The following is a 17,992-nucleotide window of genomic DNA, read 5'->3' as shown; positions in this document are numbered from 1 at the left end:
ATGGAAGCTATTAAGAGATTGGCTTCTCAGAATGCCGTGGTGATCTTCAGTCTCAGTTCCTGCTGCATGTGCCACACCATCAAGAGGCTGTTTTATGAACTCGGGGTGAATCCGGCCGTTTATGAGCTCGATGAAGAATCCAAAGGAAAAGAGATGGAGAAGGCACTTGTCAATCTGCTTGGTCGCCGGCCGGCCGTGCCTACCGTTTTCATCGGCGGCCGTCTGGTAGGCTCTACTGACGAGGTTATGTCCCTCCACCTCAGTGGATCTCTGGTGCCACTCCTCAAGCGAGAAGGAGGTCTGTGGCTCTAGTTTATATACTAAAATCTTCTCTTCCGTTTGTTCATGCACGGGATAGAGGACGTTTTTGCTTCTAATAAATAAGTAGAGAGTTAGTAGCTTTCTGCATTCTCCCCTTTGTACCGTGATCATCCTCCATTTTTTTTCCAATGGAGGAATCACATTTCATAGAGAGTTCCCAGGAGGTATATAGTAAGCGTTTTGCTGATAATAATATGTAGTATTTTCCTGTTGTAAACTTAGCTATCAGTTTAGCAATGAAATCTCTGCATTTTCTTTTATAGTAATCCTGATTCCTGTGCTTTCTCTCCTCTTCACTTAATTTTCTGCCAGGAGGCAAAGTGGGAGCATCTCCCTCCTAACTTCCTCTTCATCTTTCTCACTGCGAAGGCTGGTGAAAGCATTTGTCTGCGTTGAACTTTTCGGATTCTTTTTAAGGGCAACGAATTGGGGACAAGAAGAACGAACTTAAACAAATTAAAAGAAAAAAAATTGAATGAATCGAGTTCCTCATAAAGTTGGACTGTAGGGTATCCTATCGTGTGTTTTTAAAGAGAAAATGATTCGGCAAACGCATATCAAATATTCCTTGAGGCCCACAGTTGCTCATGGATGAACACACCCTTCATTCCCTCTATGTTAATTTCTTAAGAGTTAAGATGGTTGCCTTGGCATGTAGCCAGTCTCCTTCTCAGAAATTTCAGCAATGGAACCACTTGTGTTTTGAAAACCTTTTTAGAACGATATGTAAAGCATTCGTGCATGAGATGGAATCGAAGTGGTTTATTCATATGAAACCTATATGACTGGGCGTCCATGATTCTTTCTCAGGCTGAGACTTGGTTTAGGAAACTCCAGCTCATTCTTCTTTACCTCAAAGCAACCAATGCGAATTTGCTCTTATCTCCTTTTGGCTCTGATAGATTTGAAAAGAAAAGGTTATGAAAAAAAAAGTTAGATCTAAAAATCTACTCATAGGAAAGGCAAAAGGTTAAGCCTTTGAGAAATGGACGTGATGTTCTTAGTGGGGTCAGAAAATGTTGAATCTCAAATATTAATTTTAAACTCCCACTTGAATTCAAATGCAGAATTTGCACTTTAGAGAATGTAAAGTTGCCTTCTCTAACCAAACTTCCTATAGACTAGTTCGTTATCCATCATTATAATTAACTGCTAAGAGTAAACCCTAAACCCTAAGAGTTTCAGCTAAAACTCTGATAGGATACTCAATTTTCCTCAAAAGAACCTAAGAGAAGAAGCAAGGAAAAAGCATGCAAGGCCGTCACTTGCAAGAGAATAAGGAAGAAAGAACGGCATCAATTAGGAAATTAGCAAATGATGCACATGTATGAGAGATATAAAGCTTGAGGGGTAAAAAGGGATTTTGCATGAGAAGAAAGTTCAAGGGTAGATCTGGAATCTCAAAAGGCTAATCAAAGAAGTCTTACTTCTTCTTTTTTTCTTAAAATATCTCTATGAGTTCTATTTTCCCCTTTTTGAAAGATCTCTAGATATAAGATTTTATTTGATTTAGTAGTTTCCTAGAATCTCTCTTTAAATTATGTAATCTTCCCTTGATTAATGTAATTGGAGAATCCTACGAGTTTTCCAAATAATGCAATGAGAAAAGTATAAATAGGGGTGTTGGCTAAATGAAAAATTAGTCAAGCTGTTTCCCTTTCCCTTCTCCAATTAGTTCCCTATCACCTCTCATCTCTTTTCTTCTTTCTTCTTCTCTCTTTTACATTTAGCTCCCACGCTATCTCCCTCTCTCCTCTACTTTATTTCTCTCTCTCTTCTTCTCTTCTCTCTTATTTCAACTCTCTTAAATTTTCTCTTTTAATTCCTCCTTGCAATTTTAAGAAAAAGATAGGACCTTCCACAAGGGGTTTTAATCAATTGGTATTAGAGTCATCCTTCTATGGGACCTTCTTTGTCTCAACCATTTATAGAATAAAAAATTAGTTTATTCAGATTGTACATCCAATGATTTATCAGATTATCGCTTTCAAGTCAATCTGATCTTTGTGTAAGAATATCCCCATCGGAGTCGACTAGGGTCCTATTGTAAAATAATGCAAATAAATCAACCAAAAATGATTCAAGATGAGAGTTTTACATATCAAATTATATACCAAATTAAAGATCTTCAAGTCTACTTTCTGGAGTATTAGAAGATATGATGTAATTAGGGTGGCACTGGTGTAATTAGTTTAAGTTTATTGTATCTTCTTCACACTTATTAGGATGAAGGGTATACTTGTAATATTAGTATTTTTGGAGTCTATAAATAAAGCTTATGGGGGGAGGGTTTGAAAGGAACTACCGTAATTATTCCTCCTTTTTTTCTCAACCTGCTCTTTCTCCCTCTCCTTGGTCGTCTCTTTTCTTTTTTCTTTTACTTCTCCTTCTTTCTTCTATCTTTTGTAACAATGTGATCTATGGAATCCTCAAAATCAACATAGTATCAGAGCAGTGATTTTCATGATTCTAATTATTTTTTCCTCCTTGGATTATGTGTCATGAAGGCGTTATTATTTTGATGAAATCTGATGGAGTCTTATTCTGAGAATCATCTTCTTCTCTATTTTGTTTATTGTTGCTCAGTTGATGATCAATATGATGATCAATCTATCTATTTTTTCCCTATCTTTGCTGCCCTGGCGGTTTGGTTTATTGATCTTGGTTTCCAGTAATTTTATCGTCGTGGATAAAAAAATTATTTTCTATCGCAACATGGTAGTCTTTCTACTATGTGTTTTTTTATCTGGTTTGTGGTTGCACTTGATTCAAATTATATTGTATTTATCTTCTTGTTATCTCTGAATATCTATGGTTGATCAACGTTCCTGTTTTCAAGAAGTTACGAGAATTAGATAGAATCCTTATCAAGTCTTTCTCGGTTCAGCACAGTAATTGTTCTGATCATAATCTTATCAAATCAGAAATTTGGACCCGTCGTCTATTGTCTTCTATTGTCTTACATTTTCTGCTACTATTTTTTTCTTGGGTGTAGTCATTAATGTTGCTTCTGTTAACGTTGTTATGCTTATCATCGATCATATCTTGGAGTAGGCTTTGGATTTGGAAATCACTTTGCTCCTCTTTATCTGCCTGGATAAAATAGCAAAGTAAAGGAGATGACTTTGCAATAGCCATGGGAGTTACTTTGCAGCAGCCATCTGTTTGGTTTATGTATCAGACAGTGTTATAGCTCTACCAGCCTTAGAAATTATTACACTTGAGCCTTTGAGATTATCTTCTTTCTGTTGTCGTTGCTTCTATCTGTTGCTTACAGCAGTGATTATCTTCTTGTTGCTAGCATTGCTACAATCTGTTGCTTACAGTAGTGATCATCTTCTTACCGCTGGCACCAATTATCTTCTCTTGTTGGAGAGGTATTTGCAAATGTTGATTACCAGTAGCAGACTTTATACAGACAATGAGATTTCTAGTTGGAGACGATGAGACGATGACGATGAAGTTTGAAATCAAGGTAGCTGAAGAATAGATTTAGATTGCTCTATGTGGTTCTACCTTTCCTAATTGGCAACAACTCTTGCTGCTATGTCCACTCGAATCTTGATGGTCATTGCTACCACTCATTGAAGCTCCTATCAAAAGGATTTTAATCCATCTTCAAGGCATGGTTATCAACATGTTGCTGCCATACTTCAGCACATTGCTGATTATTCAGCAAAGCATAACACATAGCCACGTGCTTTGATAAAAGAAGCAGTTGATGCCCTCTCTTCTCTCTTGAATTCTAACACTTGGTGATTTATTGGTGATATTACTCCTTGATGATGATGCTTTCATACAACAGCTTTCATTGGTGATTGTTGTTTTAATTGAAATACACTTACCTTTGAGATAATTGGGTGACATTGCTGCTCTTGATCTCTTTATCTAATTGGTGAATCATCATGGTTTTAAATTCCAGCATGATGAAGATCCATCTACGTGCCTCTGCTATTTTGTTGCCTACTTTTTTGTTCTTTTTGAATTTCAGCAAGATGGTTGTTTTATCTAGTTGGTGAGTCATCTTCTGTAATCAGCAATGGGTTTAATAATCCTGCTTTGATTTATTGCTGAAACATATCACCATTGCTATTTTTATCAAGCTGGTAAATTAGTTGTTGCAATCAACAATGGGATTTAATCAGCACCGGCCCATCTTTTGTTTGAATCTAGCTGGTCAATATTTATTCTCCATGATGTATCATGGATTCACACGTGAGTTCAGCATAGTCCTCTTAAGGATTCGATTTTCTCACTCTTATGATGATTATCATATGTTGTTTTCTAGTATATGTATCTACATTTTTTTATGTATTGATTATCAACAGACACAATTTTGGTTGTTATTGAAGTCTCTTGTTGTCCAAGAGGCTGCTGGTGTTTATTGGTGGTAATAAATTTGTATTTTGTTACATTGATGATATATTGTTGATATAGGGACACTTGCTACTGGTGGGGGATATCAAGCCTATCAAATTTGGACTATCTATATCAACGGTTAACAAGTGTTTTGTAAATATTTTTTGGATAAGATAAATTGAAGATTACTTAATTGGATTCCCACTGAAGAATCCAGGTTTCATGTTGTTGCTTATTTGCAGCATATCACTAGTTCATCAATTATCATCTGTCGTCGCCTGCTCGGTTTCAAAAATCGTTTAGTTCTGAAGTTATACCTCAGCTTATTATTCGGTTCAACTTATTATTGGCAATATATTACTCAGATTGAACATATTTCTTGGGGCACAACTTCCTGATGGACAAGTTGTGGATAATTTCAAGTGTCCTTATTACTCTTAAGGACTTCCATTATTTACCAGTTATCCGTTGATATACAATTGCACATTTGGTACACGTTATTTTGGCATTGGTCCATTTCCACTGCTTCTATTGTGTCTCTTTGATTGAGACATATTTATGAGGAACAACTCATTGGTTGTTTGCCTTGGGTTCATTATCTGTTGACCAACAGTCGGCATTGGTTCATCTGATGCAAATTTTGAATTTATTAGGAAAATAAAGAACATGGTGGCCTCGGCATGTTGTCTTTCTCATTACCCATTACCCATTGGTTATTTGACAGCCTTTCTCTTACCATCTTTTATTTGACTTTGACTTACTTATTGGTAACCCTATTAGAGCATTGTTTTGGTTGATCCTTTTTATTTATATGGGTGTTTTTAAGTCCTTTAAGACTTTTTACTAGTACATTCGGGTCTTTTATTATCGTCTTGTGAATGACAGGCATTACCCATTTTAGTGATTATTATCACTATATTTGTTCGAAATCATTTGAGGTTTAGTTTTGAGTTATATTTTATCACCCATTTATACCCTTTAGAGTTTGTGCCCAATGTCGTACTTATCCTTGGCACACCATGATAGAGAAACTTATAAATACATCTATGTTATTTGTTTCAAGTTGGGATCACTGTCATTACCTCCGAGCTTGAGGGAGAGTGTTGGAAGATATGATGTAATTAGGGTGGCACTGATGTAATTAGTTTAAGTTTATTGTTTCTTCTTCACTCTTATTAGGGTGAATGGTATACTTATAATATTGATATTTCTGGAATCCATAAATAAAGTTGATGGGGGAGGGTGTGAAAGAAACTACCCTAATTATTCCTCCTTTTTTTCTCAATGTTCTCTCTCTCCCTCTCCTTGGTTGTCTCTTTTCTTTTTCCTTTTACTTCTCCTTGTTTCTTCTATCCGTTGTATAACAATGTGATATATGGAATCCTGAAAATCAACACATAATGTAATCGCTAGATCTAGTACCAAAGCATAATAGAGAGTTATAGCCCACACAGTCAGTGAGTTTCCATGGATCATATCCATTCTTACTGAATTAGGATTCTATAAAGAAGCCTCCATGGAATTATATTGTGACAACTAGACAGTCATTCATATTACTTCAAATCCAGTCTTTCATGAGAGAACAAAATATATTGAGGTAGACTGCCATTTTATACGTGAGAATTTTCAAGCTTGTATGTTATCTCTCAAATATGTTTCATCTCAAGGACAAGTCACAGGCATACTCATGAAACCAGTCACATCCAAGATTTAGACCACTATATGCAGCAAGCTGGGTATCTACAATGTTTTCTCTCCCCCAGCTTGAGGGGGAGTTTTGGAAGTTAAGATCGGAGTATAGTGGCATGATTTAATTTACCTTTGATTTTTTTTCCTTTCTCTCCCTTCTTAGGGTAAAGGGTAATAATGTAATTATCAATTTTCTCATTAATGTAAATACATTGAGGGGAGGATTAGGACGTCACTTAACCTAATCCTCCTTCCATCCTTCTCTCTCAAACTCTCACTCAACTTTGGTTATACTCTTGTTCTCTCTGACACTCTTCTTCTCTTTTTCTTCTTTTTCTCTCCACTTTATCTCTGGGTTCCTCTCTCTCTCTCTCTCTCTCTCTCTCTCTCTCTTGCGCTAATTATCTACTATATTATCATGGGATCTTAAATCAAACAGTATGCCACCTACAGAAGTCTCTATATGGTCTGAGACAATTTTTGTGTGCTTGGTTTGACAAGTTCAGTCAAAAATGCTTCAATTTAGGTTCACGAGTTGCTCCGTGGATCATTCAATGTTTGTCAAACATACGAACAAATGTGTGGTACTACTTGTTGTGTATGTCGATGATATTATTTTAACTAGAAGTGACACAAATAGCATAAGCCAAGTCAAGCAAACAATATGTAATGAATTCTAGACAAAGGACTTGGAACTCCTCAAATGCTATCTCAGTATTGAAGTCCTTTAGTCAAGCATGGCATTATCTTGTCACAGATAAAATATATACTTGACTTAAAGATTCAGGAATGATGGGTTGTCACCCTTATGGATACAAATGCAAAGTTATGTGTTGGTTCTAGAGAAGATGTTGATGTGGGCAAGTACTAGAGATTGGTAAGGAAGTTGATCTATCTTACCGTGATTAGACCAGATATCTCCTTAGTTATTAGTGTCACTATTAAATACATGCATAAACATCAAATTTCTCATTTTTGGGCATTGGAAATGATCCTCAGATACTTAAGAAAGGTTCCATGTCATGGTCTCTTATATAAATGCCATGGTCATCTTAATATTGAAAGTTTTGCCGATGCAAACTAGGTTGGATCTTGAAATGATAAAAAATTCACTCAGGTTATTGTACATTAGTTGGAGGCAACTTCATCATGTGGAAGAGTAAAAAACATAATGTAGTTACATGATCCAGTGTCGAGGAGAAATATAGGGCTATGTCAAATGAAGTAATCGAGCTTCTATGGATTAAATCCCTCCTGGAACAGTTGGGATTCAAGAAAGGTAGTCCTATAGAACTCTATTGTGATAAGCAAGCCACAATTCACATTGCCTCCAATCCAGTCTTTCATGAAGAATAAAGCACAACAAAGTTGACCGTTGTTTTGTTAGAGAGAAACTATAAACATGTACTATATGCTTTAAACATGTCTCATCACGAAGGCAAGTTGCTGATATACTCACAAAACTGGTTAGCTCATAGATTCTCTCCATTGTATGCACCAAGTTAGAAATCTACGATGTCTTATCACCATCAGCTTGAGGGGGGAGTGTTAGAAGATATGTATAACCTTAGGTGGCATTTGTGAAGTTGGGTCCAAGGCCCATCCCAAAATGACTAGCTAACTTAGGAAACCTCTTTTCCAACTAATAAACTCAACATCCACGATAGACAATTCCTTGACAACATTGATGTAATAAGTCTATGATCTTGTGTCCTTTATTTCCACCAATTAGGGTAAAGGGTATTGATATAATTACTATAACTTGACATCTATAAATAAAGTTTAAGGGGGAGGATTAGGCATTCAAGGTTACGACCCTAATCCTCCTCTTTCTTCTCAATGTTTTCTCTTCCTCCCTTTTCCTAACCCAGCCATCCACTTCTCCTTTGTCCTTCTCTTCTCTTCTCCTTCTTCCTTCCTTGCATTACCTTAAGCTGAAGTCTTTAACACTATGGAATCTTGAAAATAACAATCTCAAGAAAGATATCTAGATAGTGAACCGAAAGGCTTTGTTGTTGTTGGATGGAAGAGCATTGATTCCCCAAATTACAAAGGAACTAATTTATCAAAGAAAATGGCACCATCATGTGATGAAAAAGGACTATAGATGCAATATGTTCCATATGCCTTCTTAGTCAATAGTTTTAAGTATGTCATGCTATGTACACACTCTGTTTTAGGCTTTGTTGTAAGCCTAGTAAGTAGGTATCAAAGTGATCAAATTGTTCTGCATTGGCAAACTATTAAAAGAATACTTAGATATGTATTGGGCACCAAAGATATGAAACTCAAATATCAAGTTGATGAGTTGGTTCCTATTGGCTATAGAGATTCAAATTATGGAAGTGATCTTGATGATAGGAAATCGACCTCAGGTTTGTGTTTATGCTTGGTGGTGGTGCAATCTCATGAGTTTGTAAAAAACAAAAACGTGTTGTTAGATCCACTAAGGAGAGTTTGTAGCTTGTAGCCTGGCAGCTACTAAAGCTGTATGGATTAAAGGTTTTTTAAATGAATTGAACTTTAGTATCTATATTAATGACCCAATTCAATTGTTTTGTGATAATCAAGCAAAAATGACAACCTTAAAGAACGGTGAAATAAGTCCTAAAGGTAAACACATTGAGAGTCACTACCATTATGTAGTAGGGATGTGAGTTGTGAGCCATGAGATGTTGGTAGATCCATTTATAAAGGCATTGACTACATATTCTTTTATGAGGCATGTCAACTATATGGGACTAAAGAGAGACTAGTGTTGTCTCTAAAAGCCTTTGGTACATTGCCTAAGTAGGGGATGTGTGGGTCAAGTGGGCTTGTACCCATTGCTCAGGTTTAAAGTTCATCAATGGAGCACAAACATCAAGTAGTTTGTGGGCCATCACTAATTTCACAAAAAGGAGATCTCTAAAAGATGGTGGGATTTTGATGAAGTGCCAGGATTAATCTTAGGTAGTTTCCTGAGATTAGTAAATTGTCTCCTCCTTTTGTGGAAGAGATATGTTGATCTTTGGGATGTCAATTCCTAACTGATAGGGAGTTATTTAACTACTCAAGAGATCTATAAATTCTCTTGGAAGTAAGAATACAGACAGAGATAGAAAAACTAGGAACCAAAATAACTTACATACTCCAAGTTCATAAAGAAAAAAAGAAAAGGAAAAACACTAGGAAAGACTCTAGCTTCCTTGTTTCCTGGCCTCATTAAAGAGGATTGTGGGAGGAATTTCAGTGAGACCTCATACCATTTCTTCTTCTATTTTCTCCTCTTTATCTTTCTTTTATTTCAGGAATTTGGAGTGTGGTAAGATGAGGAACAAAATAGAGGTTAATTATAAGCTTGATTTGTGTGAATTTTATATTAACTCTATCTTTTCATGTATTCTTTTATTTTTAATACATGAAAGCATGTATAGATTAGATCCATGAAAATAAACACATTACAACTATTCATGCTAGGAAAACAAACATTCTGGCGAGGCTAGTGGTTGTGCTGCTTCACAGATCGAAGAAAAGAAGGCCAGCATGCAAATCTGGTCCTATCATGAGGTCCCATTGGACCAAGTATGTGGGAACTCTAGATTTCTTGTTTTATTGCCATTGTATGGCCTCAACGATTAACTGAGACAATGCATGAGAACTCATCATTTCCCTATAATACATGAATAATGAGCGGAAGAACAAAGCAGTTCAGCTCGCTCTGTTTGGCAACAAGAAAACACTTGGCCTTTGAGAAAATGATTCAAGACAGAGGACAGAGACAATAAGACTTCTTCCAGTGAAAATCATGTAAAGCTCCTTCGTGTCTACTCTTCAACACCAACCATCCGAATGTTTGGCTACTACAAACTTTTTGTTCATGTATGTTTGACCCTCCCTTTAGATGAACAATGCCGAAGGGTTTAGCTTTTCTCAAATCTCAAAACTCATTGTTTCACACTATTGGCTCTACCATTAGGTTCACCATTCGGTTAGACTATCTATGGGGGACTTCTAAGTTTTACATTGACCATTCTGATGGCTAGTTCCAGCACTTAATTTTTTGTTTTGTCCCTTATCTAAATTTATCTACTAGTCCCTTCAAATGGCCTTTGGGCATCCGAATGCCTATGCCAGTAGAATTCCTAAAGCATTGGGAGAGCTTTTCTACTCATTTCTTTTCACTCCTAGGTTCTCATTTACATTTCAAAATGAGGTTTTTAACTCTTATAGATCCCTCCAAGGGCTATCAACATAATATTTTGTTAGATCTTAAATTTTATACTCAAGATAGCAATTTTTTTAAAATTTAACATGAAATCCAACTTCTAATGGGGGATAAAAGCATCTGCCAGTCATTGAACTCTTGAGTTTTACATGAATGTGTTCCACTCAAGGATAGAGCTTAATTGAGACATCCAATAGTTTCACTACTCTATGAACATAATTCACTCAAATTCACACATTCAAACATTAATAATCATAGCACATGAAGGCATTACACACATATGGAAGATTTTAGACTCCAAGGTTCAATTCTTGAAGAAATTCAGGGATTGTTGATGTGCTAACAACCACTTGATTTTTTTCCCTAATTTTCTTGTAGGATGAGGAGATTGGCCTTAATTGCCTAATAAGCCAATGCCTGATGCTCATTCTAATTAAAATTTCAGCTCAAGGCATCTTGAGTTCATTCTAGTATATTCTGACATTCAAAACTCAATGAATGAGCTAGATTGAACTACTCAGCCATCACAGATAGTTAAGCACAATTTGATTTGATAATTTAGCTCATATTTACGTTCTCATCTAAAGATTTCTCAATCTTGACCTAGAACCAGTTTGCTTGGTTAAGATTTGTCATAGATTTAACTATACTCAATCGAGATCTTCTTCAACTTTAGAAAAATGCATAATTCAGTTTCATATAGGTAGGCAAATTTGAATTAACTTAGACTTGGATTACTTGTGCCTATATCACAACTCAAAAGTAAGAATCAAGGTTACATGGAAATTATCAAATCATGGATTTTACAATATGAGCATAATTGATTTGTCTTGCCATAGATAGGATTGTTAAAGCCTTGAATTCAAACCATATCACCAGTGCAATATGTTCCAAAGCATATCAAAGTCGGAGTGTCCTCTTGTCCTACAAATACGGCAGTGAGTGGAAGGTGGAGCCCCTCCCTCCTCCCATAACTCTTCCACAAACATGGGATAGACAGTTCATGGAAGGGGAAGTGGACCCTCCCTTTGTTTGTTAAGAAAGCGGAGGAGAAGGTCATCTTCCCTCCAAACAATGAATGAAAGGGGAAAGGCCTCAACCCCCTTCCCACTCCTCTGTTTTACATGAATGGAAGAGACTACAGAGGGGCCGGGAGACCCTCCACTTATTTATCAGAGAAGATGGGAGCCTCCCTCCTCCCCTGACTCTTCCACCTACATGGGATTGACAGTACATGAATGGAGAAGTGGACGTTCCACCCTTTGTTCCTTCAGAAAGTGGAGAGGATGGGCGTCTTCCCTCCACACAATGAAGGGCAGGGTGGAACCAACCATTGTATCAGTTACAATTTAAGAAAGACAAAAGACATCATAAAACAGGAAAAAAAGGAGACATCATAAAGGAGGAAAATTGGATCCCCCAGAACTTTCACGTGTCATAAAATAATATTTCCACTTCAAATCTTTGGCATATTTACAGGATTAGTGATGTGCCGGAACCGAATTTTATGTAGCTTATGAGTAAAAAGACTTCTTCGAAGCTGAAGAACATTGTCTGACTGTACAAAGAGAAGTGCCTAGTCGATTCCATGTCCAAAGCTTCTTCTCTACTTTATCATTTTTTCAACATTCTCAGAAACTAGGGCAGTTAAATTTCGATCCTCACATCCAAGGTCCGCCCCAATTCTGATAAGGCAAAGACAATGAATCAGAACTTCAATGAAGAAAAATATCAACCTTAGCATCTTAGTTTTGAAAGCTGAAGTGAATAGTGAGGAGGGGAGTGTTGAAAATCTGGAAAGAGACCAAAAGCTATCTCACCCCAGCATAAAGTAAATTCTAATGTCTTTTCTCTCACCTGCGATCAAGTGCTAGTTTTTGAATTTCTCTTATGGCTGAACTCGCTGCATATAGAGACATTTTGCCCACCTGCGTGGAAATTCATGAGTTCGTACAGCTCTTTACAGAACTAAATTAAAGATTAAAATTGATAACAATAAACTAGAAAAGAACGACCTCCAACATTTGAAGCTTAGCTTCATGATCATTTGGGAGGCTGCGAATATCTTGAGCCAAGCATACAGATTCTCCCAAGCTCTCAGGCGACAGGAAATCAAGACCGAGTTGAACATTAGACTGAAAACACAAACAATGGAAATTGACTTCAATGCAGGGGGAGCAAATTAGGGACGAGTAATTCAATAGGAGAATAACAATACATGAAATGGCCACAATCACTAAAACCTCACCCTAAGATTCCTCATCTGAAAAGCACATCCTGAAGGGATAAAAACAGCCTCACATATATCTTGATGAAATGTCCATGGTTCGATTTCTGGAGAGATATTATACCGTTATTTCTAGTTAGACATAGACAACTATAAAAAATACAAATAAAAATATTCCAGGAAGAAAAGAAGATATTGGACAGTTCAAACTTTTTCCCCAGTACCAAAGAATAATAAAAAAGCATCACTAGCCATGATCAATAACCTGTACATTTTTGTCTCAGCAAACAAGTTTTGCAATACAATCATGATAAGTTTGAGTGCAAGACAATTTTATTTTTTTTAAATGACATGACGTTGTTGCACAGGATAGTAGCTAAAAATGTTAACATAAAATTTTAAAATAAAAAGGAAAATACTTACTACACATGTACAAACTGTATAGAGTTTTAGTTGAATTACAGTAAATTCATCTTTGTAAAGGAGATATCTTGTTCGATTTTGTTTTATTTTTTAGATGTAATTAGGGAGTAATGTAAAAGGGCATTTATGTACTTTTGACTTACTTTTACTTAAAAGTGAGTATTTAACAAAAGGGAGGTCGATTTCTGACCTCTCACCGAATCCTGGAAATCGCCGCACACTTATCCCTCTCTCGTGCTCTCTTTTGTTTCTTTCTCTCTTCTCTCTTTTTCTCCTTAATTTCTCTTTTACATGATATCAAAGCAATAAGTTCTCGTTGTAGAGAGATTCCAGCAAGCTTTTCTCCTCTTTCGAAGTCCACAACTTCTCCAGGAAAGGTATTTTCTGATTTCTTTACTAATTGAAGTTCAATGTTAGATCTTTCCATTTTCTTTTGTGCCATAACCCTATGATTGATGGCTTGTAATGCTAGTTTAGCAGTTTTATGAGTTTTTTGTACCCTACGAAGGTTGTCTGTTGGGTTTTTTCCAATTCTAATATGTGCAAGTCTCCAAAACTATGTTTTTTTTTTTTTTTGGCCTCCGACTTCTCTCTATATGTTGACACGTTATTGTTGCTTAATTTGATTAAACTAATTGTTGAAGAGCAGGAATGGAAGAGTCTTACATGACTCTCACAATAAGAAATTTTCACAGAGCCAAAATTAATATAGTAATCTTACAAGAGTCTCAGCTAAAGGTGTTTTAGTTATATTAGTCTTCTATTTATGTTTAGCAATTGTTCTAGGACATATCTTTCATTGTTTAACTTTAGTTGTAACTGGGACAAGAATAGTTTAATACTAATTGGATCCACTAGTTTCCTCTATTATACATAGAGGTCCATTGTACTCAAATTACAACAAGTTAGTGAAGTATTTCTCTTTTCCAGAAATTCAACATGGTATCAGAGCGGGTTCTGTGAGTTGACTCGGTCAACCCATGGAGATAATGTGATCCTTTTCTGATCTATAATTTCTAGAAGTTTAAGTTCGTATTCTTTCTTTTTTCTTCCAATACCCGTTATTTCCATGTCTTTCGCACCTTCATACTGATGTATTTATATTGCAAATTATACATCGACAGAAATATCTTGAGTCTACCTTCCAACTCAAAAAAAAAAAAAATTACAATCAGAGTTTTCTGCACAGAGAAATCTATATTTAAACAAGCAAAGGTTAAGTAGCAAGAGAGGTTCGAGCAGTAGCAGAAAGCTTCAATTTCTAGCCGTTTTATGGTATCAAGAACGATACTTTATATGGAGAGTTATATGTCAAAAGAAAGATCTGTAAGTCTATTTTCTAACTGTAAAAATCAAGATTTGGGTGAAGGAAAAGAAAATTGGGAGAAAAAGAAGAAAGGAGAAAAATAAATTTCTAAAGAGCCTGAAAGGCTTCGTTGGGAACTGTGTACAAATTCCCAAACTTCTTAAATAGGTTGTTGAGTTGCAAATTACAAAAATGCCCCTATACACTTAATAAACCTTAATCTCCTAATATCTCCCTAACTACACATCCTATGTACATGAAATTTTAACCACTAACATAATTTAACATGCAGAACAAGATTACATACAGAAAATTAACCACTGAAATGGTAAAATAACCAAAATACCCCTAAAGGGTAAAATAACCAAAATACCCTTGGATGGATTTTCTATCACTCCCCCCTCAAATTGGAGCGTATACATCCAGGAATCCCAGCTTGTTGCAGAATGATATAAATTCTCGCTTACCAAGGGCTTTATGAAGACATCTCCCAACAGATCATACTCTTGAAGCATATATGTGACATACTTACGTTGTGTCCTCACCACGCCTTCTTTAATTTTCGCCACTTCAATGCCCAGAAAATATTTCAACAATTTGAAGTCTTTAGTTTGAAAATGTGCAAACAAGTGAGACTTGGTATCTTCTATACCAGAAATATCACTCCCAGATAATATAATGTCATCTACATAAACCAAAAGCACCATAATTCCAGAAGACCTCTTCATCACAAACAAGAAGCGATCACAATGACTCCTCGAGAACCCCGTAGATACCACAACCTGGTTGAATTTTTCAAACCAAGCATGTGGACTCTGCTTCAGCCCATAAAACGCCTTCTTAAGTCTGCATGTTTTACGTCTCACCCTGTGCAACATATCTTGGAGGTTGCTCCATATATACCTCTTCTTCCAGATCACCATATAAGAAGACGTTTTTAATATCAGATTGATATAGGGACCAACCTTGATTCATTGCAACTAAGAGCAAAATATGGACAGACGACAAACGAGCAACAGGGGAAAATGATTCAAACACATCAATACCAAAGGTTTGAGTATACCCCTTCGCAACCAACCGAGCTTTATACCGCTCAATAGAACCATCTACATTATACTTGATAGTATAAACCAAGCGGCACCCAACAACTTTGGCTCCAGATAGTAGATCACACAATTGCCAAATATCTCGATCTATCATAACATCCATTTCAACATCCATAGCTTGCTTCCAATGAGGAGACGAGAAAGCCTCCTACACTGAAGAAGGGATAGTGCAAGTAGAAATGGACAAAGCAAAATTTTTATAGTAGTAGGATAAGGAAAAAAAAATACAAACTAAGAAAACGGATACCACGTACCTTTACCTTTCTTGACACCCTTCCTAAGTGCAATAGGAAGATGCAGATCATAACCTCCAAGATCATGAGAAGAAGTAGAGTCATGGTCCATTGAGAGAGTCGGTGGTGATACTTCTTTCTGACGGTTATATACCTGTAATTGTTTCTAGACATTGACAACTTGTGATGGTCCAACGGACTTATCAACTAGGACAAGGATAACTGGTGCCAGTTCAGGTGAGACAACAGGATCAGCAGGTAAAGACACAAAGGAAAAGAACGGTACATCCAAACACGCGGGGAGAAATAGCAAATAATGGCGCAGACGGCAAAAGAACCTAGGAATTTCTCCTTCTAACACAAACGAAGTCATTCTATTAACCAAGAAACAGGCTATAAGAACAGCACCACCCCAATAAGGCTTGAGCACATGCATATGTATCATCATTGTCCTATTTACCTCCGGTAAATGGAAATTATTACGTTCGGCTATCCCATTTTGCTGAGGGGTAAAGACACGATGTCTGATGAATAATTCTTTGTTCTTGATAAAAGACTCGGAATTTATGACTATGAACTCAAAGGCATTATCAGTACGCAAGATATGAAGCAAAGTAGCAAACTGATTTTTTATTTCATTGAAGAAAAGTTTTAATACATCAAAGGCCTCAGATTTTTCCTTAAGAAGGTAAATCTAAGTACACCTACTAAAATCATCGATAAAAAAAATAAAATACATATGACCAAACTGACGAGTCATAGGACAAGGATCCCAGATGTCTGAGTGTACAATCTCAAATAGATGGCCGGTTTTATGAGACGAGGCTCGAAACGAATTTTTGTGACGCTTGACACGACTCGCACTGAAAAGAAGAACTCGACGAAAAGTCTGGAGAGACTTGAGAGTGATTTGCTGCAGACGGATGACCTAGCCGCAAGTGCCACTATAGAGTAGAATCTACGGTATGAACGCCTGAATATTATTCTACCGATGGTTCTCCAGGTAATATAGCCCATCCCTCTCACAAGCAGAACCAATCGTCTTCCTCGTCCTGAGATCCTGAAAAACACAATGAGGAGGAAAAAATGTGAGAGAACAACTCATTGACTTGGCTAGCTGACTAACCGATAACAAATTTGGAGGAAACTTAGGAACAAAAAGCGTTGACTAAGGAGACAAAAAGGAAACAAGAGTAACATTGCTTACTCCTTGAACAGGAGAGGTAGAACCATCTGCAAGATTAACATGTTTGACACATAGAGACTCTTTTAAATCGGAAAACAATAACAACCTAACATGTGTCTGGAAGCTCCTAAGTCCAGAACCCAAGATGGTGACGGGCGAACATGATAAGCTGCCATATTTGAGTCAACATTGGTAGAACTAGGAATTGGGATAGAAGAATGAGCTACAGATGCTAAGGTCGAGGCAACAGATATCCGGGTCTTGCGCTGAACAATTTGTTGTTGTTGTTGTATCAATTGTTGCATCTCATCTGGAGCACCCAATATAATCGACATAGGAGAATCTAAACTCCCACTTCCACTATGAGGAGTTGCAGAATTAGCCCATGCAGGCTTCCCAAACTTAACCTAGCATCTGTCAGAAGAATGATTATTTCTGTGACAATGAACACTTTCTTTCCGAATTACCATCACCACGTCCTCTACCTCTGCCTAGGCCCTCTCTACCTCTACCTCTACCTCTACCTCTACCTCTAGAAAAATCTATAGGGACTGATGTAGTGTTGGAAGCACTAAGAGCAATTGCTTCAGTTATCTTACCTCTTTTACCTATTCTAGGTACAATAGTCTTCTCAGCCCTCATAATCCGATTAAAAATGGTAGAGAGAGTAGGGATTTCATCTAAAGCTAACACCTGGGGTTTAATAGCATCAAATTCAGCACCTAAATCGTCCAAAAAAATTGCAACAAGCATCTGCTTTTGTTATTTCCTCAACTTTTTCATCCATAGTAAACGGATGATAGACATTGATCTCCAGTCATATGCCAAAGAACGCACTATAATATTGTGTTACAGTTCGATTTCCTCTTTTCAACCCAAAAAGAAGTTTGTATACGGCTCATAAATTCGAGAGAGATTACTCTCTTGTGCATATA

The 17,992-nt window shown here is 36.7% G+C and overlaps 2 protein-coding genes across 3 annotated transcripts in view; one reads left to right on the top strand and one right to left on the bottom strand.

Moving 5' to 3' along the window:
• Positions 1 to 312, top strand: LOC137960077 (glutaredoxin-C1-like). The gene has a single exon (XM_068807550.1). The coding sequence runs from the start codon at positions 1 to 3 to the stop codon at positions 310 to 312; it is 312 nt and encodes a 103-aa protein (XP_068663651.1).
• Positions 313 to 11,970: 11,658 nt separating this feature from the next.
• Positions 11,971 to 17,992, bottom strand: part of LOC137959861 (E3 ubiquitin-protein ligase JMJ24-like) — a 35,564-nt gene continuing 29,542 nt past the window's right edge. The window contains exons 11-14 of one of the 2 annotated variants that reach the window (XM_068807260.1): positions 12,825 to 12,910; positions 12,592 to 12,711; positions 12,434 to 12,504; positions 11,971 to 12,261 (exon numbers count right to left, since the gene is read on the bottom strand). In XM_068807260.1, coding sequence (XP_068663361.1) covers positions 12,183 to 12,261; positions 12,434 to 12,504; positions 12,592 to 12,711; positions 12,825 to 12,910 — 356 coding nt within the window. In that variant the 3' untranslated portion in view covers positions 11,971 to 12,182. Of the gene's footprint in view, positions 12,262 to 12,433; positions 12,505 to 12,591; positions 12,712 to 12,824; positions 12,911 to 16,849; positions 16,932 to 17,992 lie in introns of those variants that run through there. The other variant, XM_068807261.1, reaches the window with a different exon arrangement.

This window comes from Aristolochia californica, unplaced genomic scaffold, assembly GCF_029961685.1.
Source record: "Aristolochia californica isolate CCGP_79_NKW_82.1479 unplaced genomic scaffold, dmAriCali1.0.hap1 SCAF_3, whole genome shotgun sequence".
NCBI lineage: Eukaryota > Viridiplantae > Streptophyta > Magnoliopsida > Piperales > Aristolochiaceae > Aristolochia > Aristolochia californica.
This window is presented reverse-complemented; position numbering and strand designations above follow the sequence as displayed.